This window comes from Nicrophorus vespilloides, unplaced genomic scaffold (genome assembly GCF_001412225.1).
Source record: "Nicrophorus vespilloides isolate i.1.1-1 unplaced genomic scaffold, Nicve_v1.0, whole genome shotgun sequence".
Taxonomy (NCBI): Eukaryota; Metazoa; Arthropoda; class Insecta; order Coleoptera; family Silphidae; genus Nicrophorus; species Nicrophorus vespilloides.
In genome coordinates, this window is record NW_017099143.1 from 274989 (window position 1) to 302822 (window position 27834).

Here is a 27834-nt window from a genome sequence, read left to right on the forward strand (position 1 = left end):
TTTCCATTGTATATATCCGAACAAAAATTGGACTGCGAGAACAAAATTTGAAAATAATATACGGAATTTTAATAAAACGACGAAAAATGGGAATAGGAAATCCGGTGAAATGCAGAATACTGAATATATATATTGGCATGTAGAAACGCATTCTCCCACGGTTTATTGTTTTTTGCTTTCCAATTTTAGTTTTATTTCATGTACGTAATTACCAAAGTGTCAATACACTCTTGCTCTTTAGAAATAACAACTTCCATAGATAGTCTTATGAAAAATGTTTGGACGCGGTATAATTCAGAAATTTGTTTCCTTTTCGATTATTTCACTGAAGCCTCTAAGCTTTTAAAATTAAATTGAGTAACATTTTTAAGAGAATTATTTTTATTTTAAATATTAAATATCGATAAGTAAATGAAATATATAATTTCAAACAGTTTTTGTTTCATATTCTAGTGATATAGATTGTTTATACAATGATGAAGTTGGATAACGCATATGGAAAAAGCGAGTTATTTTAGAACAAATCACGTTGTTCTAATGTTGATTTAATGTATAATGTATGTGACTGAAACAAATATAGTGACTTATATTTGCAAAGGAGAAAACATGCATTTACTTTAACAATACTATAATTACTATTATCTCGAAAAATCGACCGCAACAATAAAATAAGAAGTATTTGTAAGTTCTTATCCGAATTCATTTACCTAGTTTCATTTCAAATATAGTTAAACACGAAAAAAACTTCCGTAACAATCCATTATTTTCATAGTCGCTTATATACTTTTTCTAATTTTTTTAAATTTTAAAAAAATAATATAAAATAAAAATCTTTACACCGGTGTTCTTCAACCTGTGTTCTACAAAATGTATATTTTTTTGACAATGTAAAAAGGTTGAATAACGCTGCTTTACACAACATACGTGCAAGCAAAAGGCTATTCACCACAACCCATTAACATTATATTATTTAAATATAACTTTTTTATTTGGTGTGGTGAAATTGCAGAATCCAGTTTTGATATAAATTGTATGTGCGAAACGCCGGGAGATCTCGGTTTTTATTAGTGAAAGTATTCTCACGGTGCAGATGCATCGCAAACAGGGTCACATCGTCAGTTACGACATTTAATTCTAGTAAAACGTTATGCTCCTCAAATGCAACAACCACAACTGCTCCTCTTACGTTCTGTATATGTTAGTGCATGTTCCCTGTTTGGTTTCGGTTCGGTATGTTTTGGGGTTTCGCAACATTCGGGATAGTGCAGACGTATCGTAAAATATCCGAATATTTACTGCGACCATTCGGTTTAATACTGCATTTGTATAATTGTGGAAATGCTGCAAAACGTATTTGTCCTGAAAATCAAAATTTATTTTAATACCGTCGCCGCTATTAACGTAACATAAACGCAATACACACTGACAATGCACGAGTTTTACCCCGCGCTCCAATTTATTCATCCAATTCTAATTTGTCTAATGGAAAATTCCCAAGCTTATTTATCATTTGCACATACTGAACAATATTACATTGCGAGCGTAAAACATCATTCATAATATGATTAATATATGTTCAGTTAATAACAAATTACAGTTTAATCATCTTTTTAGTTTAATCATCAAATTTCGTGTTATTTTTTTTAATAGTATCGTTTTGAAGATACTAAGCTTCCACTAAAATAGTTTAATTAGTTACAAAAAACAAAAACTCAAGTAACTATTATTAAATCATTTGAATAATATAGTAAATTGCATGTTATTATTGAGTCGCACCACTTCATGTTACGGAATTCATTTAAAATTTAGGAGTATGATTTTGAAATTGAATTTGTGATAGAAGCTCTCAGAGTAGTTGCGTAAGTGCGGAACCGCATTGCGGGGCACCACTAAGAATCTCGATCCAATGAGGGATTAGGGACCTTATGCATGCTCGCTGGACCCATTATTTGGAAATCGCCGAATCATCCTACCGTTCGCTTCATTCGTTGTTCTTTTTTTTAGTATGCGCGTTGTAACGAAATCAATTCTGGCGACTAAATTTGTTTTTAAATTGCCGTGTGCAATTCGTTTGTTTTTTTGTTCTTCTTCCCTTTTCTGTCGGAGAATAACAGTACGTGACAGTTACGTCACTGCTTGGGTTCTTTTTTTTTTGTTTTGGTTAGTAACGTTATTTTATATTCAAGCTTTTTCATTCGATTCTGCCCACGTTTGAATAGATTAATTTTAAATCTTGAATCTGAAGATAAATTATTTATTTCTTTTTATATGAATTTACTGAAACTATTTTATTGGAAACTATAATCAATATTCTTCTAAAATGCTTTCTAACATTCTTTCGTGATAGGAGAATTTTCTATTGACGAACATTTTAGGTACATAAATTTATCATCAGGACGTAAAATTCGTAAAATGATATTTATTTAATTTATATTCATCTACAAACAATTGAAAAGCAAATATAGTCATAATGTGCATTTTATACGTGCGACATTAACCTTGAATTAAATTTCATATCATAATAGAAACGTGTGCACATAATTCTAAGCATATTCTGAACAAACATATAATAGAGAGGTAATAATAATATTTACCAAATCATTTTAAAAGAAGCTTGCACAAGCGATTATCTTAGGGAGATTGCTTACCTGAAACAAAGAACGACTAAAGGTTAATAAAAACAGATGCAAGTGCAGCGGAGGATATTAAACATTTGAAAATGGTAGCGAACGGAAAGAAACATACATTAAATTAGGTTATTGCAGGGAATATAAGAATCCTTTCGAATACGATCTGAAAGTATAATGCAATTTCCTTATGCATTTTAATAAATCTATTTTCTAAAACCGAAGACGCCGCTAAGCGTTCGCCACTCCACTCGTACGAGAACTTGTTCATTTGCATAGAAATACACTTATACAAATCACATGAATAACGCAATTACATTACGTTATTCACTTATAAGAATATGCATATTTCTTTATTTCAAATTAGAACTAATTTGGAAAATGAACTAATACTAAAATTATCGTTGATTTCCTTTTTATAATATTAATTAACTTCGATAAATATAAATGAGTACATCTCTTGTACAGAGCCAAGAAAAGATACTTTACAATCATCTATTGGGAACATTCGAGGATGTTGGGACAAGCCTTGAATGCTGCACAAACGTACAAGCAATCAATCTTCTTGATAAAAGTAGAACCACACAGCAGTCCGACTGTTTCAATCACTGGAACTTCTTTTATTCCTAAAGATAAATATCGTTTGAACGTATCCCTCCCTATATATTTGATCTAATGCAGACATATACATTATAAAAGACCTTCCATTATGCATTATGTATACATTTATGTTTAAAGCTATTAAGGTAATCTCTAATACTTTAGAAAAATGTTTATTTATCAGTTTAATAATTATATATAATACTTTGTTATTTTTGGATTGAATTAAAACAATGTAAAAGCAGTTTCTTAAATTTAAAATTTAGATATAATTCAACTAATTAAAAAATTAATTATTACATATTAAATAAAAAAACTGAAATAATTATAATTTGCTCACAATAAAACATCATTTATCAATTTAGATTCAAATATTAGGCAGACAAACAATATTTTAAAAAAATATCAAATTTTACTTAACCTTGAATGCGGTGTGTATTTTATATACCACATAACAATTTGTAATACATTAATATATATTCATCAGTAGATGTATCTGCATCGACTGCTATTGCACCAACACTGCACAGCAAGAACGAACGTGCACAAAAACAACTTCTTTGTTCCGCAATCAACACAATATTGCACCGGCGTTTAGTACACACTTTGGGCATAGGTTACGTTAACTTTCATAGATGGGAGAAAGAAAATATGGATGTGGTATCATTTCTTAGAACATTGGTGTACATTTTACACCGGCGCGAGTAGTTGAAGGTTAATATGTAAACTGGTATGCTCATATATGTCCATTATAATATTAATAAATAAATCAACACATGTTATTTCAAATATTTGATTGTCGAAATTAATTTAAAATATTTGCAACTATTTGCTTAAACAGATAGCAATGAACGTAGAATGTATGTGATTTTAATTAGTGTGCAATGGTTTTGAAAATATTAGATACATACATGTTGTCGGTGGAAATGCGAAAGCTATTGTGCACAGAATGTTATATATTTTTGATGATAATAATGAATATGCAACTAATGCAATGCTGTAGGAAATTGCATTCTATTGAATACAATATTGTTTAATTAAATATGAATGTAACCCGTACATAACAAACACGCAGTTTCAATTAATTACATGGCAATTGTGAAAACCGAGTCAAACATAATCGCGTACAAGTGAAATAATATAAATTAAAATAAAAACAGCGAAAAGTGTGTACGATTGAACTTTATATCGCTTAATTGTATTGTCATTAATGAAATTCGTTTTTGTGCGTAGAAATGAAATGAATTAGAATCGTAACTAATGCGATTGCATCAATAAAATCCGCCTCAACGGAAAACCCATTCCTTTATTCTCTCTCTTTTTTTTAAGCAAAATTAACTTTTGAACTTCTCATTAATTCAACTCTTTTGCTCGCGTTCGAATTTGTTCGTACTGATCATTAAAAGTTTAACGATCGTTAATGTTTGGAAAAGTTTTTGATCTCTTTCTCTTTCTCTCTCGTGCTCTCCGGGAACGATGCCAGGCCACGATGTTTTGTGTAGCTGTTGATGGCAGAGCACAACCATCTTCAGCTTCAACATTTTTTTTATGTCATTTAACATTGTCGTTGAAATTTATTTATTTAAACGCGACTCATGTGAATTACTCCATGGTTATACACTTGGATATAGTGAACATAAGGAAAGTGACAAAACGCATTGGATAAACTCGTTACATTCGGCAGAGGAGACTTCAAAGCCAGATGAAGAAACCTCAACTTTGCAGCTCTCGAGACTGGAAACGTGACATACATACACCAGGCACAAATTGTTTCTTTTCTCAGTCTTCTTTGTTGCGTGCTGTTTTTTTTTCATTCGACGACACTGATATATGGAACAAAGCCCTTGTGTTTGTTATTAGATTTCAACATAGAACTTGTACTCTATTGTACACATCTATATCTACTATATAGCAATATATATATAACGGTCAGGTGCAACCTACTTCAATGAATATTATATGAGCGGAATATTTAATAAGATGTTTACATTCAGTCGCACATACTCGTATAGAAAATAATCCAAGTTTCATAATTCCATTTTAACAGTAAATGTGCAAATAGTTTTAGCAATTCGGGTCAAACCGAACTGGTTACTAACCAGTGGAATTTCCTTTTGCGAGAACATAACAACAACAACGAGCGACACAACTTCAACATTATTTAATAAATAATCAATTATTATCCTCTCTGTGCTAATTAGGTAGTCATTAAATTCTGCTTCAACATTGTTAATGCAACTAACATTATTATATTTAATGATTTAATATGTTTAAAATGTATTACATTATTCATACAAATTCAAACTGTATTATTATCAATTATTGCAAATATAAGTAGTCATTTGCTGAAGTAACAGTATGATAATTGACATTATTAAACACATCAAGAAATCAAAGAAAATTCAGAGCAGTTTTTGTTTCAAATTGAAACTTGAAGTGCAATTATTTATTTTATTTTATTTATTTACAAATTTAAATTGAGACGGTGAAACCAATGAATTTAGTCAATAAGTCTAAAATTTAAATATTCCATTCAAAAAGTTTCAGGAAAAATATAAGGCTAAGATTTACCAACAATTATTGAGGATATTCAAATAGACACAGTTACAGATACTATTACGTAAGGAGCAAATATTTAAACGTACCTTTTAATTTGTTTTAATATTAAAAGATGACGTTTCTTATAATCATGTACTTATTATCATGTACTATAGACAAATTCGATTGTTTGTCTTGTATAATCGTCAAAAATGATATGTTTTGCAATCAATTTTTAATGAAATTGTACTTCATGGTAACAAAAACTTCGATTGCAAATATTAAAGTGTACATCTAGTCATTAGGGTATTCCAAAAAGGTATGTATATTTAGATCAATGAAGCTATTGACAAGGATTCACACAAACTTGCAACAGTGAGCAGCATAATATTACATAATAATATTTCTGGGATTTGGTTTATGAACATTTGGAATAGCATGTTCTAATCAAATTGATGAATTGAAAATGCAATCATTGGAATTTAACAATTGCAGCAGCAGATTCAAATTATAATGGCCTCGGATGGATTGAATATTTGGATGCGATCGGAGGCAATTAGAAACCGTTTGAGCGAATGATTAAATTCAGGAGAGGGTGTTAATGGTTCGGCAATAAACATAGTGCAGTCATCACGATTGATTTTAACGTGCGCATCAGATATATGTATATATATAAATATTTACCGGTTGGAATTATTTTGGCAATGGTAAAATTCGGCTAAAATCTCTCCATAAATTATCGTGCACATAATGAAGTGTTAACTGCGTCGGAGGGCTTGAGTTACGGTGCTCGCAATAACAACATGTGCCGATAAATTCCATGCACAGCCAACTTCGCAAACATATTTATATTATGTACACCTAGGCTGTCCCAGTGTGAACACGCGACAGATTCCCTTGTCGTGCAATTTGACTTTTTACATCCATTACAAATTTCATATAAATGTATTCACATACATTTGATTTACTCAATATAATACAAAAATTAAACATTTTCGTTTCTTATTCCAAATCTGTTTATTAAAGATCCTTATATTAGTGCTTATTAAGTATAATAGTATGATTACATTTTATAGCACTTCTAATAATTAATTATGTAAGTGTTTTTTCTTTTAAATAAATGGGCAGAATATATTCATATTTTGGTTAATATAAATAATTAAGTTTTAGTATCAAATTAGTAAAGCACATATAATCAGATGACGTGGCACGCTTTATTAATTTTAAATTGTCACGCCCTTGACTTAAGTTAATGTATGTTATTGTATACTCTTATTTTATCGTAAATACTATCTTCATATGTATAATTCTGAAAGCTTCTGTCTTGAGAACACTTTTAAGTATAATAATGTAGTATTACTTAAATCGAAATGGATAAATTTTCATAATCAAACAGTTTTGAAATCTGTATGTTCAGTTGTAAGTTTAAATTGGAATTTGTAGAATCCTCCAATGGATACATAGAAACCTCAATCCTACTCCATTATTAATAATGTCTACAAAAAAAAAACAAGCACGAAAGCGAACAAGCGATATGAATTAGTAATTTAGCTGGAAAGCGAATGATTAAAACTCTCTTGTTTCGAGAAGTGTATGTGAACAATAACTTTGTGTTTTTTTTCACAATTAAGTGGAAACGGGAAACAATCTACTTTTAATATTATTCAAGTGTTTTCGAATTATTATATTGGACTGTCAATACTTTTGCGGAGTGGTCCAAGCAATTATCTAAAATTCATATCCAACAAATTAAATTGTCAAGTGATAAAGATACATTTCCTGCTGCACACAAATTCGACAACTTTATGTTGAATAACTGAAATCTAATACGAACTCTCGCCTAATTGGTTCGTAGGCACTTTGCTAGAAATCTAATTAATCTACGTTGTAATAGTGTTTCCGATCCTGCATAGTTTTCGACTTGTACCAAGAACATTTATTTGCCTCTTTCCTTCATAAATCGGTAACCAACCATGTATGTTAATATTCTAGCGACTTTTTAGAATTATTAATGTTTCATTTCTTCATAATTCAAGTTATTCATAAATTACGTCTGTTTCTATTATCAGTAAATACATTCGCTTTGTTGATAAATAAGTAATTGTTTTGGGGAAAGGTAAGTTTTACAAACAATAATAAAACACCTTCAATATTCAATCAAAACAATTGACAATGAAGGAATTCCGTTTAACTGCAAACAATGTCATTTTGTAAACAGCGAAACAATTAAAAAAAATCTCGATAACCGCAATTTTTTTTTCTCTCATTCGCGGAACGAATGCAACGATAAACACACATTGACGTGGAATTATTACCGGCAATGGTCAAACATTGCACTACTTCAATGTAATCTAGGAAGAAGTCATTTTTGCTGCTGTTGCATAGGATAAATAATAATTTGTAAGCAAGATACCACCGAGCCAAACCGATGTACGAGGGCAAAGCACTATCAGCAGAAAATGTAGCTTAATTGAATACATTGTATGCATTTTACAAAACGCTGTACAGACCTTTAAATTGATGGCTCCATTGAACGGAATAAATTAATATTTAAAACCGTTAATCAGGAACGAAAAATCAATCTTGATTTATAAACGATTCAACAAGGATAGATTGATCTCTATATAGAGATTTATTAAATGCACCATTTTATTTAAGACACAAATTATCACAATCATCAATTGTTTCTAATAAGTCTTTATATTTTTAAAGCAGATATATCTTTAGTTTTATGCAGTTTTACTTCTACTGAGGGTAATTAGGTTATATAAAAAAAAACTTATTTATATTAACTTATGATATAACTCTTATTGAATAACTTTTATTTACATTTTGTATTGGCTAAATTTAATATTTATCTTCGGGAAATATGAAATCATATTAATAATAAATATTAGACTTGTTATTTCTTGTTTTTGGGAAAAAATAATACTGAAATATAAATACTTTAAATAATTACAAATAATTTAAATTGTTACCTCTTCTCATATGTCTCCGATTTTACATAAATGTATAAGAATTGTAAATTTAATATCTCTAAGGTGAAATGTGCAGTATCAATATTATTTATAACAGACATTAGATACTATTTTCATATCGGTTACACCATCGCCATGTCTTTAGATCTTCATTCAAGAATCTTTGGCATGCAAATTGCTAAATTTAGTCGCGGCGCCGTTAGAATATTAGTGCACAACTAATTTCAGTACTATTATTGAGGTGTACTAGATGTATACTTCTAACAAAAGTTTGGGCTTCATGTCTCTATCTCTCCTCTCCAAGCAACAAATTAGGTATTCAAGTCGAAGCTCGAGGGTGAAAATTCCTATTTTACATTTAAAACAAATCCGACATGCCAAACACGAAAGAATAAACACACAATGTACATAAAATGTTACAAAATAATTGGTAATGAGTAAATTCTATTAGTATTCACAGTTTCGCAAGCAAACTTTTTAGCATTATTATCAACTGAAAATATTTGAATATTTTGCCAAAATATATTTGTTATTGTTATCTCTCAAAAAAGTGAATTATTTTTATCTTTGTTTATAAAAGAAATATAAAAAGCTATAAATTAAGATCATTCTCACTTTAATTACGTTTTTATAGCAACTAAATTTTAATTACTAAAAGCTCTAGCTTGTTACAAGGAGATATATAGTGATAAAAAAAATAACTATTCAAACTAAAATTGATAATTTCTTTAATAAAATATAATATTTTTTTATTCAATAATTGTGATGTCTACATTGAAAAGTATTTGTAAGTAATATATTTTAATAATTTTTTTCAAATTTATGCAGTCAGTAATGCGGAATTTAATATATATAAAAGTAAAATGATAAAGTGTGGTAAGATAAGTATATTTTGAAATTCCCCCGACTTACGAACAACCCTTTGGAAGAAACTAGTTCATAAGTCGAGGGTTACCCGTATTATATATTTCTAAAATGACGAAATTGATGTAGACAACAATAAATATAGCAATACCTCGCAATGGTATTATTACCTTATTGATTAGTGGCTCTCAAACTATTTGGTCCGCGACCCCTTTTTGTACTTAAAAAAATTAAAGGACAACCATTCCCATTCTTTCGGGTATGTATAGAAAAACATCCTGTCCTGTATGTCAGTGCTCTCCAACCTTTTTATCACCGCGGACCGGTCAACGTTTGATAATTTTACCGCTACTCACTGAGGGGAGGACGTGATTGAACATTTTATTCCACTAGAACGCAAATTCATGAGAACCATGAGCTTGTTTCTTTGTAACGAGATGGTTCCATCTGGGGATTTGTGCTGCCCGGTACCATTTGATCCACGGACCAGTACCGGTCCGCGCCCCGCGGTTTGGGGACCGCTGCTGTGTGTCATCATTTTTTTGCAACCCCCACTTTGAGAATTACTATTAAAGATGATAATTTTAAAATATTTTATGAAAAAATTGAAAAGTTCAGAAAAAAGGTTTTGTTTTTTGATAATACAATATTCTGCCGTATAAAAGTCAATCTAAAAATAGACTCAATGAAATATGTAAACGTTTATAAATAGTTTGCAATAATTATTAATGAGCAGATAATGGTATAAATATAAAACAGTAATTTCCAATAATATTAATTACAGATATGTATCAGCATCAACTTTAACCTGCGGCAATTATTAACAGCTATGTGTTGGAGAGCATTAAACCCGCAACGGAAAACAATAATCAAGTTTTAATCAATTTTGCATTGAAATTTGTACGGAATTGGTCAATTGAAACGACTTCATTTAACTTTCGGAATCGAATTCAGTAACAGAACATTCTAGATTAATTATTCGTGAATAGAGTTGGAATCCCGTATGTGTGCGAGAGAGAGTATGTACGCATATGATGCAATTCGGTTTAGCCGCAAATAATGAAAGAGCTAAGCCAGACAGCGTGGCGACCGACTGTAAATCAACCTCGCCTGTGTCTTATATCTATGCTGTAATCCAGCAACGAACATTATCCATTAATGCAACGCCGCATTTGTTATAATTGGTATAAAAAAATGATTCATTAACCTGATGCTAATTATTGTTTTAAAAAAATGATGTTGTACAATTTGCAAAATATTTATAATTCATATATTCAATATAATTGACTGCATATTACATAATTCACGTTTAAATCATAATCTTCAAATACATATGTGACTCATTCGCAAGAACGTACACTATGTTCATACAAGCGTACATTTTTATATCACACCATGTCATTTCACCGTTAAACCGTGTTCTAAAAAAATATTGAAAAATCCAATATTATCTCCGTTTCAACTAACTAACCAAAAATCCATTACTTTATATATTATCTTCTCTTTTCCTCTATTAAAAAAAAAGAGAGAAGCATATAAATTTTGTTTGTTATTAATATAGTTATTATTTATTTAACTTAAAGAAAGCTTTCTTGCTCTGATCATATCGTCTGGAAGGCAGGAACAAACATAGACTTTTTATATTATTGTCTTGCTTTCTGCAATGGAATCTCGACTTTGATATGTAATCTCTGGCGTGGGATATGTGCGCGCGCGAGTGCAAAGAGATGCGAACCCTTAGTCATCTAGATTGTGTCTAATAACATTTCTTTAAATATTTATTACTCGTCATTTGCGAACAATCGCGATGAAATTCTGTATTAACTGTGATTTATCATTTATGGTGCTCACATTTCGTAGGACCGTAGAAATTTTTATTATATATGTTTATCAACGCGGGGGAGGGAAGTGCCTCGAGTGGAGTAAAAGTGGGAAAAAGAGATGGAATGAGAGATAGAAATTATGAGAGATATGGCAGAATATCGAGGGGAGAACGGCTACATATAATAAAAAGTGATAAAATTATATGCTCCACTAAGCGGAAATTTTATATATGCCATTGTCACATACACATACTCACTGTCTGTACGAGCTCGCTTCCAATGTATAATGGTGGCTAGCTAGCTAGCTACACCAGTCTATTTTCGGAATGTGCCAACAAAAAATGAAACAAGAATAGCTGAAATGAATAAAAATACCTCACCATCACGGACAATTTCCTTTTTTTACTCGAATAAAGATATCTAGAAAATTACCAAAGTTCATTGACTAAAGGAAAAAGGTGTTGCTTATTGAGCGGAAAGATCACTATCGTAAAAATATTATATAATATTTTATTATTTAATAAAATTTAAAATACTTTTTTATTACCTGTTGTTATTACTTTTAACTATCAAAAATGGTTTCGAAGTTTTCCTTTAGTATGTTTATTGAAATAATACATCTATTATATATAATCAAGGAAACGAATCAGCATCATTCAAATTTGTTAAACTGTTTATGTTACATGTATTAATTTTGTGATGAATCTATGTTTTTCGATATTAGCTCTACAATTACAACTTGCCATAACATTGTTGTTTACTTGTTTTCATGCAATTCAACAATATTTTTTTATTCTTCTTAAATATCAACTTATTAAGTTTATAAAGATAAAAAAACATGTAATTTCTATTCGTATTTAACATATATTACATTCATAATTTCGTAAGTAATTATTAAGTAGTTTAATCCTAAATTATTTGCATAAAAAAAATCTGATATTAAAATGTAAATCAAGATATAGAATAGTGTGTGCATGTATTACCTTCATTTGGTGCTCCAATCGTTTCTTCATGTTCTGCAGCAAAAAAATCCAAAATGTTTGATGATTATAATAAATATTTACATGTCACAAAGTATATAGTTATCGATTATAATAATTCAAGGCTAATTTTATTTTCAAATATATGTGCAACAAGAATTTACATAATAATGTTTTTAATAGCATATTTAGTAAAATTAAATCAACTACTTAAAAGATTGTTTATATTGTAAATTATTGACGTAAGTCTTTAAACATGGTATATATTTGTTAACAACGATGATAAAGTCATTGCTTTTAGTTTAAGTAACCTTAAATATTTTATAATATATATTAATAAGTAAAGTGGAAATCTGACAACAATGTTATAAAGTAGTAGATTTGCTTGAAAATTGAAATAAAACCTTAACACTTCAAAAAATCGTGCTTGTATTCAAGGATACAAAAAAAGGTCTAATGGTCTAATATTATAAAGTTTACACATTTATTTAAAATCATGTATTTATTTTTAGGTCATTGTCCAGTTATTTCCAGAGCCGCAATGAAGATCACAATAGAAAAAGTAAATTTAAATCAAACATAACTATTGTTATTTTGTATATGCGACGCAATCAAATTGATCCAAATGCAGGAAGCGTCATCAACAGCACCAACTGAAATGTTGACACTTTCCTTCTGCCGATTGCTTTCCGATATTGTCAATGTTGATTTTGTTAATGCCGCGCGAATCACCATAAGCCGGAATTAATTTAATCCCGACAAATCAAATCGCTAATGAAGTAGTGCGGATTCGCACGTCAGTAAACACCCGTCAGACACTGCAAATAGTAAGCCATTCATTGCGTTGTACGCTTTTCGTTTGTATATAAAGTAGTGAGTAAAAATGACGGAATAAAAATAATGAAAAACAACAATAACAGGTTTTATTGCATTTTCATTTTATGTGCTCTGAATGTAAATACATTTTTATCGGGTCGTCCGCCGCTGCTGTAAAATGCAATAATAACACTCGAGAAAACACAACAATAATGTTGTTATTATGTCCGTTCCCAAGATTAATCGTTGTTCATATATGTTTATGTATCTGCATTCACAAACATTTGCTGATGTAAATTAATTATTTGGGATAAATATCCGAATCTTTTTCGGTAAGGTTTCAGTGGAATTTTTCGAAAAGTTCTACTATTATGTACAAAATCTCAATTGAAGGATTTAATTTAGCTGCTGCTGCCGTCGCTTTTTTTTGTTAGATTTTGTTGTTGTTGTCGTTGTTGCTATTTAATAGGAAGTGCACTGTAATTTTCGACCGTTTTGCGTGGTTACATAACTCGTTGTATGCATGTGCGCGGAAAACGTTATTTCCGGCGTCGGCGTATAATTTAGTGAAACTAGTAACCTTTTTCAAAAATATAAAAAATATGTTTATACAAACAACGAAATAACGAATAATTGCATGTTGATTATACGTAACTTATTTTTGGCATTAATAAGTACAAATTAGTGGATCCTCTTCCTGGAAATCATTTTTTTTAATATTTAATTTAAATGAGTTTTCTTCTCCAAAAATAATTAATAAAGTGTAGATAATTAATGGACCAATATATGCAATTATTAATAAATGTTGTTAATTTCTTAATTTATTATGAAATATTATCTGCTCAAACCATTAATTCTTCTTTTCTACCAAAAAACTCTATTCTACAAATTTCATGCGAATCGAAAAAAGGATGAATAGAGTAGCAAAAAGAGGGACTTCAATTTGTACAGTTTACGAATCTTATAAAGATGAGATTTTAGGTTTGTCATTCTTTCCTTCCATTTTTTTTCCTCGAAGGGTCCTGAGATATATTAGTTTCTGTTTTCGTTCAATACTTTATTTATATAAAGTAGAAACTATATGTTTCGCGCAGAAAGATAGATAATTCATATTCATTTTCGATTGTACCAAAATTAAATCCAATTATATATTTCATATTTATACAATTTATCTATATCTTTATATAATATAATAATTAGTCTTTAGTAATATTAATTGCCTTATTTGTATGAGATAATTTACGAAAATTTCTGTTAAGGGTCTCCGATCTAGATTCTTTCCAACCTATATATCAGGTTTACCAGATGTAACCAAAAATTCAGTCAACATCCGCTAAGAACTTGATTCTTGACCCGAATATTTCCAGTCCAAATTAATCATTCGATAAAATCGAATTCTCATTCGACTTTTATAAGACAAAAATTAAATTTACTTACATATTGTAAAAGTTTTAGTACAAATAACCATTGTATGATATAATAAATTTATTTGTTGTTTTATATATTTTTTTGCAAGGAATAAAAGTACATACTCGTTGAGTAGAGAAATATAAATTTATGTATTTAAATTATTAATCATTTTGATTAATTTTGCCAAATTACATACATGCAAACTTAGCGAAGATTAATGTTAGCTTGAGATGCAAAATAGTGTAGCTCTGTAAGGTTTTGTTGAAAAAAAAAGGTATAATTTATAATATATTTCTATTCAGAAATAATTAATATTCTCGAATATAATATGCGGAGATAGCTTGTGTTTGTGGTGCAGTGATGTTTGGTAATCAATTTTCCCTTTTGGCGTGGATTGAATTGAATGGATTCATTTAAGTGAAAACCCGACGTGAACTATTACAGAAATGAGAGGTCAGTGAGCGGCCGGAGCCCTTGCAGTAACTTTGCAAATTAATCTAGACGCGTGACAGCTGATACCTAAAGGGCCCAGGAAACTAATCCATCTACGACTGAACGAGACATAGAAAAGCCCACCGCGGATACCGAAAATAAACTATGTCTACATATAGATGGATAGATATATCCCTCGTCTTCTGTATACATCTTTCAATGCTTCTGGATTTGTCATTTTGCACAAACTCGGTTAACCAATTGAGGGAATGAAAGGAGGGAAACTGGCATGACACAGAGACAGAGGTGTGATTACATTATGCCAAATGACAGTTAGAAATTGACACTTGAGCGTGAAACGTGAATTTTAGAGTGTGCGCTGGAGCGCGTCCCGTTGCAATAAAGTCAATCTGTTTAGTTGTCACCCCCTGCAGATTTTACGTGTACAGAATATTTAACTATTCTCACCTCCCTGCTCGAATGCCGTGCCAGTAGTACAGATAATATTTGTTTCCAAATCCGTGCACGAATATACCGAAAATAGGCGACAAAAAATGCATATTGCTTTGTTAACGCTATTTTTTTGTGTAGTATGAAACATGTAGGATTTTTTTTCACATCCTTCAATTAATTCTAGATTAAATAAGCATCATCATCATCACATCAAAAGTCATAGATAATGGATATTGTATAATACATATAATATACATAAATAAATATTTTCATATACAATCATAGAGTTTTTTCACATAATACAAATCTATAAATAAAACATAATTTTGAAATAAATATTGTAATTATATTAAAAAAAATTCTTATAATTTTGTCATTAAAATAAAATAAATCTCAGTTTGTTGTAGTCTTCATAATTTATATGCATTTTTCATATATATATGCTAGCCGAAAGCTATACAATATTTGGCTCGATTCCATACTCTGACAATATTTTTCTTTTGTCATGTTTTCTCCTTTTGATTGGATACGTGGAAAAAGATCAGCTTACAGCCATTATTCCTTCATGCATTGACATACCCATATACATTTGTATATAACCTTATAATCTAAAAACTATTCATGTAACATTGCAACATTATAGATTATTCTCGCATGATAATAACTAGGATATAATATAGTAAGTATTGAAATGTATGTTCTAAATCAAATATTCTCTTTTACTGATTTCAATTTTAAAAGCTTCGTCATTATGTCGAACAATAACTATTGATACAAATAACTATTAACGTAGGTAAAACATATATTTATTGTTACAATTATTAATTAAATATACTTATTAATGATTTTCTAATGATTATAGATAAAAATAGGAATAATAATGGGATAATTCCCATGATAATTTCTTTTAATTGAATTATAAATACAAATAAAAGTAAAAAAAAATATAATGGAAAATGTAGTATTATAAAGTAAGTACAATAATACCTCACATAGTGCTGGTAATCGGTTCCGCCAATATCCCTTACTGTTTGAAACCGGACTAATCGAGAACTTTAAAGTTCTCGAAGAAAAACCCTATTTAAAACTCAATTCAAATTTAGTTTGTTTTGAAATTTTCATACCATACTATAGTAAATGCGCACTAATATAAGTCGCACAATGTGCTACTCTATTTATTAAATTCTACTTTAAATTGCAAATTTCACTCAATCTTTTATGATTTGGGCAAAGTCCCGAATTACGTCATTTCGATTTCAGTTAGTTCCAAAGTTACATCGTTAAAGAATTACAAAGAAATTTGGCATCGAATCATTAAATTCCATAGGGAAATACCATTCCCATGAACTCTGTTCTTGATATACCTCATTTCACTTTGAATCGCCAAATAAAAAATTGGAACTTTGTAGTAACTTTTAATGTATTACTTTCTAAATGTTTTCAATCAATATATTGTAATTATATATAAAAAATCCTAAATATATTTGCTTCAAGTATCAATAATAAGTATTAGTATGACGCAATAAGTTTAAAATTATTTACAATTTATTGTCAAATATTTTATATTTATTAAAATCTGGTTTATTTCGCACAAAAAAAGACTTAAGGAAAAATCATGTATGTAAAAAAATATTTTTTTAGAATTTATATTTTATCCATTAAAATTTAGTTTAAACCGGACTATAGTGAACCAGGACTGATGATAGCCGGACTATGCGAGGTATTGTTACAAATATAATATCGTTAACACAATTATTATTATCTTATATTAGGCAAATTTAACTTGAAACTTAGTTTAGTTGCTCCTAGAACGTTATTTGAGTTTCCATTCTACGTGCAACAAGGTAAAACAAAAAACGTGTTATTTTAAATTTGCGTAGAAAAGAAAAAATGCATAAAGAAAAATAGTATGTATATTAATGTAGTCACGTATGCTGCTTAAAGTGATATTCGCAAGACTTTTTTTATGCAAAACAGTTAATAAATTGAAATTAAATTGTGTTGTCTCCTTTCTTTCATTCTTTGATTTAATGTTAAACGATTTTGAAATGGAAATCCCATAAGAAATTTGCAATTTAAATAAAATGCAAAATGTTTACAACGCCTTAGCAGTGAGGGAGTTAGAGCTCTTGTACTGACTGGATGGAAGTTTTACATTCATATGGAGTTCGCGTTCGGCCCTTGTAAAAGTTAGCCCTCCATATATAATATCAGAGAAGCGGTGGAAACGTATACACTCCCAAAACCATGTACGTTTTGTATTCAGGACACTTGCCTTTTGTTATATTTAATCCCCATACTAATCTGCTCTGTGTAGAACTTTTGTTATCTCTGCATGTAAACGCTTCCAGCTTACAAAATAGTTTTTACACACAAAAACAAAACCAGATATACAAACCCGATAGAATCGACCTTTAGCCGTTGATGATGATATAATATCAACGCAATTTGTATTTTTTTTTCGATGCAGAAAATAGCTCGTGCATACCAGAATCGACATCATAATCAAAAACTTTTTTTCACGTTGTTTGCGTTCACGTGATGGTACCAACCTGTAACAGATACAAAACATAATTAGTACAGTCGTATAAGGCAATTAGATTTAATTATACTCGATGACGAAACAAAGTGAGTACATGATTTGAATCTTTAATAATTATAGATATATAAACGCACTCGCAAACGAAAATAACGAGCGAGAAAGCAAAAACGGTCATTTTATTTTGATTATATTAATTAAATTAATATATTTCCTGCAGCGACTTTTCAAAGATGAAAGGCCAAGCAACTGTTTACAGAATTCAGCATTTTAACTAATTTCATTGCAGCCGTGCACGATTGAAAAGACAATTTGAATGCGTTTCAGTTCAGATATATATATATATATATATATATTTAATATTGGATGCACGTTGCGCGAATTCCATTTTAATTAACTAAACGTTGTTATTTACTCTAAAAGGGGATTCGCAAAAGTAAAACGAAAAATAAATGTGTATTAAAATAATATGACATTTAATGTGTGTTTATTTTTGTTTTGTTGTTAGTATAGAAATGTAGCTTGTCTGCTGAATTTCAATGTTTGAATTATAAATGTGTTTATAAAAGATACGTTTCATATGTGCATATGCTAAAGTCGTACGTGAATCGATGTTATTATACGTATCAAGACTTTGCTGGACAACAACAAACATGTACTGCAAATCTAATATAATTGAAGTTGCGGTAGTATTTTATTTTTTTATAGTTACATAAATGCGACACAAAGGATGCGAGTTCAAAACTCAAGCCAAAAAAATATCAAATATAATTATAATGGTTGATAAGGATTCGAAGTCAATTCAAAAAATATAGTTGAATATTTCATTGTATTTTTATTTATGGTTTAATTCAAGATTGATGTTTTACAATTTTTTGATAAAAAACTCGAATCTAATAATAAATTGATGATGAATACACTTGCTACCACATTTGAAAGTACGTTTTTTTATAAATTCTTAATTATGCTGGAATCGCTATATATATTTTCTACTTCGATATTTCAACGACATTTTTTAATTCTCCAATGATATGATTCATGATAAATTTGTAATAACAAATTATTTATGTGAACTTTAATTATGTTGAAATTTCATCAACGACAATTTGTTTTCCATTACAAACCCAATAATCGACACAGGACCTTAAATCAGTTCGTTCTTTTCATTCACTTTCGTATATATTTCTTCTCCTCCTACGATCAATCAGCATTTCTGTGCTTGCAATCAAATAACATTTTCGTCGACCTTTTTATTTACCCAATTATAGCATTTTTAACATCATTTAAATAGAATAAGTTAGCGTAAGATAAATATTATATTACAATTCTCAGTTTTAATGTCAACTATAATTAGTCAATTTCATTTGAAAACAAATATTTTAAATTTTAATGAAAACAAAGCTTGCGTGAAGTTTTAGAGATTTTCAAGTATAACTGCATTTCAATACATTTAAATTATAAGAATAGTAACGCTTGAATATTAGAAGAAATGAAAGAATGTGTGGTGTACAATTTTTTTATGTGTAACAGTTGCAAATTGATGTACAGAAATTATATATTTTTCATCAAAGCTGTAAACAGATATTTATTTGAGAGTTTTATCGTAAAGGGAATAATAAGATTTGAATAAATGTATTATGTTAAAAAGTGACAGTTAAAGATATATGATTTTGGCTCTAAGGTTATTGCCTCGAGTTTGTTAATTAGCAATTAGCACGGTGGATAAATCACTTAACACATATGCCCGTTTTAAATTAAGCACGTTATTTCCATATTATTTTGCAGGTTGGTCGCTTTTCACCGGAGACGTGAAGGAAGGAAAAGAAAGAAGGTCGTTGGATTTATTTAGTGGCGGGCAGCAACAGCAGAAGCGTCATTAAACGCGAAACCTTTTTTATGGCTTGAACTTTTAATTCCAAAGCACATAATAGAGGGAATATTGAGTTTTTAATAGCCCGACGCCATGTAACTGGATAGTGGCACTAAGTCAGCCAGCGACTTGGACGAAATTGCAATTGCGATTTGCTCTGGATGGAGGTGAAAAGAGTGAAATGTATACCGAGTTCTTATACAGTTCCAAACAATGAGGGATAACGCTCGGCGCAAAGGTCATACAATATTTAAAACTGCGTTTTTAACTGAAGCACATAAGAAATCGGAGTTGCATGTTTATAGATGTCGAACATGTGCGAAAATGCACTTCACCTTTCGCATAACGGATTGATTCATCATCATCTACCATGGCACTTTATCACGATGAAACTGTTAGGTCTAGACATGCGGATAAGAAGCGATTAGCGTCGATTCAAATTGTATAATCTAACCTATCCGATAGTAAAGAAGAGAAGCATGAAAAGGCATTTACCGCCTTGCATTTCATTTACTTAAACGAGTTTAATAACTGTACCAACATTCTTTGAAGTTCTTCGACATTATTCAAACGCACTTAACTATTTACTACTAAAGAAGCTTCATATTTTCAACAATTCCATTGAAGTTTGTTTCTTTCCAGTTACGTGAAACGCACGCCACGTACTTGTAAGATGACCGAATAATTAATGATTTAATAATACATATAGAGAACATAAATAATAACTCATGAAGAGAGAGAGTAACAACAATGGATTTTCACAGATTTCAATAATCCAAGGTACGGCGCGCCTAAAATAAACCCATTGTAACGAAGTCGACTCTCTTCTCTTCTCCACTCGCAGAGTATGGAGTATTGTGCACGCGATTTACTGTTACATAAAAGAAAGAAATAATAAGGAGAGAAAAAACAACCGGAGATTTCAACGGCCGGCTAAGGCAGGAACGTATTATATGTAAAGGTGATGTGGGTGCGGCCAACCGGCGGAGAAGAAAAAAAAAGCAAACATAAATAAATGAATGAAAAAAAAGTGAGCAATGAGAAATAAATAACTCGCCGGCCGGCCGGTAGATCGTGATCCTGCTAAACTTTAAACCGTAACACCGCAGAGATAATCTCCTGAGCAGTACGAGGCATAATCCTCAAATAAATTAAAGGCTACCAATTAAAACCGCCGATTTCGTTCGCCACGGAAAATTCAATTTTGAAATAGGTTGCATGCAAATGTTTTTATTATGAGAACTACATTACTTGCCTTTTACCTGACATTTGAATAATACTTGGGAAATGCTCCCTGCGCCAAAATATAATTGCTGTTTTACAACGAACAGCGGTTACACTGTTAAAGTACCAAGTAATTGCGTAATTTATAAGGAAGATTTATTTAAGCGTCAACAGATTGTACGAATTCAAATACTTTTAAATAAATTGTTATTATTATAATATTGTTTTAATTTCGATTAATTGATGATATTTTTAAAACATTTGATTAATTTTGAAAATCTAAATCAATACTATAAATAAATAAATTAAATTGATATCCCATCTGGTGGATCTAATATATACTATACAAATATAGTTTAGATTATCTATCTAACATTCTTAATGTAATTTTTATTTAATTTGATAACAAATTTATACACTCAGATCAGTTTTTATTAAGAAATCATAATTTATTTTCCTTTTAAACAATTAGACTGAGATAAAGTCATTTGCAGCTGAGCTTATGTGGTTTAAGGTTTACATTAGAACATAATTGAGTTGTTATAGGAGTGTTTCCTGAACCAAAACAAGTTTTGACGTCTAGCAGCAGTGGTGTAAGCTGTTCGGAGTAGTCGGGGAGGGAAATAAATGTGGCCGCGGTCGTGTGACTTCCAGCAAGAGCTCATTGCCTAGGATATTTGATTCTTGAGCACAGCCGGGGTGTTAATATGTAAGGATATCTTTAAGATTTATGGCACAAGGACATTAAACGCCGCTTGCCTTGGCCATGCTGCGAGTAGCGAAGTGGCACAGTGAATTATTAATTTTTGCATCCTAATAAACATAGTTAATTCGGGCGCCATTAGGATTCCAGAGATTAATTTGCAACGGCGAGAAGTTCCCTGTTCCAGTTTGCCTCTCGGACTGAAGAATTAGCATTTTTATTGTGTGTCCCCAAATAGATCCCAAGTTCGGGCTTAATTTAAAAATAACAAATTGGTACAATTCCGAGTTATATTCAGTTTCATTTCCAGATGGTGGAAGTTAATAAATCTGTTAGTTGGCCACGGCAAGACGGCTGTGAGGGAATGGAGGATGGATAGAGTGGATGAGACAAATAAGAAAGAGAGCGAGGCAGATAGAGAGATGGAGCGAAATATATTTGCTCACTATTTTCTCGATTACATGTGGGAATTGGGGAATTAAAATAATCTACAGTCGACAGCACCTTATAGCTAAGTATAATGAGATAATGCCGGTTCAGAAAGTAATTAGAAAATGAATCAGCAAATTACATTTTCTCTCAGTGGATTATTTACGTATTCTCATTTTTTTCCTCTGTCACTGGTATTACCTTTTTTTTAAATTTTAATCCGGGATAATTTTCAATTAGAAATTCCGAACTGATATTAAGGCAAGTATAAGTACTCTGGCACGGCGTTATTGCACGAAGGGAAATTCTGTAATAAAGTCTCTCCTACGAAACAGTTACAGGTGATATTGGAAGTTGGCAAATTCTCTCCGGGGAAAATTACGAGGTTTAATATCACTTGAACGGCCCTATTCTTGGTCAACTTTGCCGCCACCGTCGGATCCCTGTGTTAATTCTATCAAGAGAGATGCGACCCTCGTGTGCACTAAAATTAATTCATTCAAAATAAATAAAATGTTGGATCGAATAGTAATACTAGATTCTGGAGTGTGTACAGAACATTGATCAATATTGAAATTTTTGTCAAGCATAGATTTTTATGTACATACAATGTAATATATTTAATTTAAAAAAAAGATTCATATGAAACTAAAATTTAGTGTTGGTGATTTGTAATACAATGTGTTGGAATATACCCATGAATCTGATTGAATATCCGAATTGGAATAATACTTGGAAAATAATTGGAAAAATATTTATAAGCAAACACTAGATTATTATATAATATTAGATTATCAATGTTGAATTCGGAACATTTTAAATTGTGCCGAACTAGTTCTAAAGTTAACAACGTGCCTGTCAAATTTTTAAGTTAGGAATTTCAGAAGTTAATTTCGCGAATGTTATACAGAACTTTGATTAGAATCGAAATTGCTGCCTCATATTCCCATATACTATTACACAAAGGGCTTTTCTGTATATTCATATATGTTAGCGCTTCAAATCCCACTGTACTGTATTATTTAGTAAATATTCAATTTTCGTCGACATTCAAATGGAAACAAAAATTAATATTGATTGATATGTACAACAAAAAAATCTGAAAGAATACAGCATTCACGAAATAAAACTAGTCATCAACAAATAGAATTTGCAATATGTGATGAATCGATTTTTAACTATATTTTTAGCATTTTCAATAGCGCAGTTCGTTCTGGATTTCCAAACTTTTTATTGTGACTGTCAATTAAAAACAAAGTTATGTGCGGTTGGATTATAACAGCTTAGGTAATTTGAGCACAGATATAAATTTACGTATTTTAAATTGTAATTAATTTTATTCCTGCGATAAATTAATTATTTCTGGATATAATCATATTCATAAACTATTTGAGTTTTAAACTATCTATGCAGAAATGTTCAACAATATTTTATTATTATAATATACCAGATTACATTATATGACAATATATTGAAAATTGTCGATATAGAGACAACTAATGAATAGAGCGTTGAGTGGTGGATTTTATGTAATGACTATACATGATTTATAATGTATGTATTTTCAATATAATGTATACAGTTGTAAAAATGTTTTTCCATTGTTGCGAATGTCAATAAATCATGGCCCACTATATATTTCCATTTTATTTACGATGCCATTCGGATTTATTGTTAGTTAGCTGGAAAATAATTTCCGTCAAGCTTATGTGAATAAACAGCAAACGGCATTATATACTATATATACAACGCAGACACAACAACAATCCGATGTTACACTACCGTGTGTGTATGGATATGTCTGTTCATGTAACCGCGCTGCGTTACACAACACTACTGTGCATCTCTCTATCTCGCTCATTACAGCATGAGTCGACTCTCTCATGCAGACGTGTATATATATATAGAATCACTAACAGACTAACTATGTGTATTGTATAATAGAGTCCTCATCTCTTAAACCGAAACATTCCCCGCGAACCTCCTGTTTAATGAAGACAAATTACGTAAAGCGAGCGAAATCGGCCGCAAAGAGTAAACAGAGGCACCAAAAAAAAAATACCGTGCTGTAAAAGCACTTCGGATTTTAAATGAAGTACCGAAGAATATACTTGTGAAATCAAAAACCCATGCACCACACTTCCAGGCAAACATACAACAGAAATTAGGCAGCGGAAACAGCCTTCAAAGGCATAACTAAAAAATCTAACCGGAAAACTCATTGTACGCGCTTTATAAAATACTATATTCCAGCATTGCGTCGACTACATTCGGATCGAATGTTTCAGCGGATTAATATTCGCGGATGTTTCATTCTATTTCAGGTTTTTATAATTTTGCAGTATTCATGGAACAATTTTCAGTTCGGAACGGCGCATGAAAATTTCGTGAGGCCGTTTCCCTGCCGCTCATTAAAAATCCACGAGCGGTGACAGAAAATCGATGCCACTGCGATCCGGTATAATTCGCTGCATTACTAATCAGCAATAGCCTTCCGCGAATCAAAGAGGTTCCTGTATAGTCCAGGATTTCCGAATGCCCCAGCCAGATTGAATGTGTTCACCATGCATTCACACATAATGAAGCCATACGCTTAGGTATGATCAAGGTATTATTATAATGAGTTTTAGTATAATGCGATACGATTATGTACGTCCATTATACTAAAAATAGAGATCAATAACAATCCATGGCATTGTCTTCATAATGCGTTCAAGAGCAAAATTTAAAAAAATCGAACAATTGTTTTGTTACTCAGCGTTTCTTATTTAATCGTCATCTAATAGGAAGAACATTTTTTAGGAGTATTTAAATGTCCTTGGTTTTGCCGCTCAGTACACATGCACATACTTTTTCAAATCTCTTTGTCACCTAACAGAAGAGTTAAAACTTGAAACACATTTGTAATTATTCTTTTTCTAACAAATAAGGCATCGTATCTTTTATCTCATAAACTTCAAAATATGTATGATTAATATATATATAAGGTACTACAATATTATTACAAAATATATATACTTTATTTTATTGTATAGCAAATATAATCAATATTCGATTGATCGATCTTGAACTCGGAACATTTTGAATTGTGCCGAACTAGTTCTAAAGTGTGTGCCAAATTTTTAGGTTAGGTTTTTCAGTTGTTAAATTAATGAATATAGAGATTATTTCGAAAATGTTTAGATTATATTATATTATGTATACAAAAAGTATGTATGTATTTCATATCTTAAAATATTTTCGAACAATAATTCGACAAAGTGGTGAATTATATATGAAAATGGGTGATATAAAAAAAATTGTTGTATTATTTTACGGTTACTTTTCGTATTGCTCCACCAGAAAGCCTCCATTGTTATTCTGAGAATGGATGGGCTCACAATTCGCATGACAGTACATTTATTTACTAATCAAATATATTTAATTTTGCTTTTCGGATTTGTTCTATTTGCAAAAGGGCGACGTAGAGAGTGCATTGATCTTCGTTTATTGCTTGAACAGTTTTTATTAGCAAACATGAACTGTTTTAGTGAAAGGTGCATCATCATACATACGCTCTAATCAAGTGCATTCACAATTTAATATGGATAATTTTTGTACAATTTAGAATATCTGATATTATCTACTATATTTTTAGAGATAAGTCATTTTAAAATTGTTTGTTAAAATTAAATCCGAAATATTAATAGCTAAATTAGAAGTTTCGTATATCCTATATAAAATTTTGTAAGAGCTTTATAATACAGTAATTTTAATACTCTCGATTTTTTTTGTAAACTTTGAATTTTTTTAAATAGATTGATAGATTGAATTGTATAGAATGATCGAAAGTTTAAAGATATTAAAAGTAGTTAACTGACCTTAAAAAATACTATACATATAGTAGTAAATAATCTAGCATGAAATGAAGCATATGCACAACCTAAGAATCAATTTGTATTTGTACAATTAGAACAAACAGAAGTTTAATTGTAATTAAATTTGGTAATCGTAACACTCACATTGAAGGGTTTAGAAAAATGAATCTAAGTTGAAGCAGTTCGTAACTGGATGAAAGTTTTCGGTACAATAATTTACTTGACCCTTGTTTCTCTAAATTTCGAGTTTGGGTTAAGTGGTTGCTCAGTGCTCCCCGTGTACCCTAGCTTAGCTTTGTGCTCCTCTCCTCGATTCATCGTCGTCGTTTTATGACACTCGCAGTGATTCATTAGGAGCGGCCAAGTCTAGTTCAATGTTACATAAATGCGACAGGCACGGCCAAGTTCACAAAATAACACACTCACACACACGTACGCATTTTATTTGAGAGGTCGTAAAACTTGTTAGCAAACTTCTTTTTCTTTATGCAATTAGTCCACTTGACAAATATGTCTTCATATTTTTTTTTCTGTTTCCATCATCATAATCATCTTCCTTCTTTGCTTCCTATTCTCGTTTTTATCCCTTCAACTTCTCTTTCTAAATAAATTAATTCCGCATGTAATGAATTTCTTAGCAAACAAAGTTTCTTCAGGTGCCAATCAATATATCGAAACCATACACACTTATTCTGTATTGAAGTACACGTGCTCGGCAAGTCATTGTAAAGTTTTCGAACGCAATCCTCGCTTCAACGTTGAAGTTTGATCGAAATACATTATTAAATTTTGATTGCTATTTAATAGTTTACGTTCGAAACTGCTCGTTTTCCGGGGACTTTTTGAATCCGGAGGTCTGAATGGTTGTTATATATATATATAAACATTAATTACAATTGTTTCGGACTGAGCAATGACTATGGTGTCTCGTGCATTATTGGTGCTTTGGTTTCCAGGGAATTCGTTTAAGGTTTTTCCGTGATTATTTCTTGTGTAGTGGCGTTCCATTAAAATAAAAACGACTGCACATTCAAATGGATTTTCTAATAAACAATTGTTCACGCTGCTCGTTCTCACCTCCTCACCATAAAAAGAACCAGAAATGTCCATTGTTGTTTGCATTGAGGCGCTCAAATTATTTCCTTTCTTATTCCTAAGTGACGGAAACTTGAAGATAAATGAGCAGATAACGGCATTGGAATAAGTTAGAAAACACGGTGAAATGCATTTAATTGTGTCCCTTTTTCGTTTGCAATTTAAATCAACATATATATTTAAATAAGTGTACAGAACAGATTTATACAATTCTATAATTTTAAATCATTTTAATAGACATACTAAAATAGGAAGATTGAGTAAATGTAAAACATGTGTGTTGTGTGGCTCTAAAAACAAGAAATGTATATAGATTTTATAATTAAACGATATTTTTTATATAATGGTTAAGAATATATGACAAAACTTATTTTACTCCCAAAAAAGATATTGATGTAGGCTATTCATTTAATTATATAATAAACAATTAATCTCAACATTTACCTTTCGAATAATTCAGATTCAAATGATAAAATAGTTATGTAAGTAAAATTATTTTGTGAAAACTGAAGTGAACTATGTGAATAATTGCGTGTAACTGATTTAACAAAAGACAGTCAAAAATACTAGTTTACATTCACCGTTTTCGTAAGAAA

General features: G+C 30.5%; 1 protein-coding gene across 2 annotated transcripts in view; it reads right to left on the reverse strand.

Annotated features, from left to right (window-relative positions):
• The window catches only part of LOC108564091 (low-density lipoprotein receptor-related protein 2), an 87122-nt gene that overhangs the window by 45612 nt on the left and 13676 nt on the right, over positions 1–27834 (reverse strand). Inside the window, exon 2 of one of the 2 annotated variants that reach the window (XM_017922998.1) lies at positions 12414–12446. The exons of the other annotated variant lie outside the window; for it this stretch is intronic. Within the exon in view, the coding sequence (XP_017778487.1) occupies positions 12414–12446 (33 nt within the window). The remainder of the gene's footprint in view (positions 1–12413; positions 12447–27834) is intronic. 2 annotated transcript variants of the gene reach the window in all.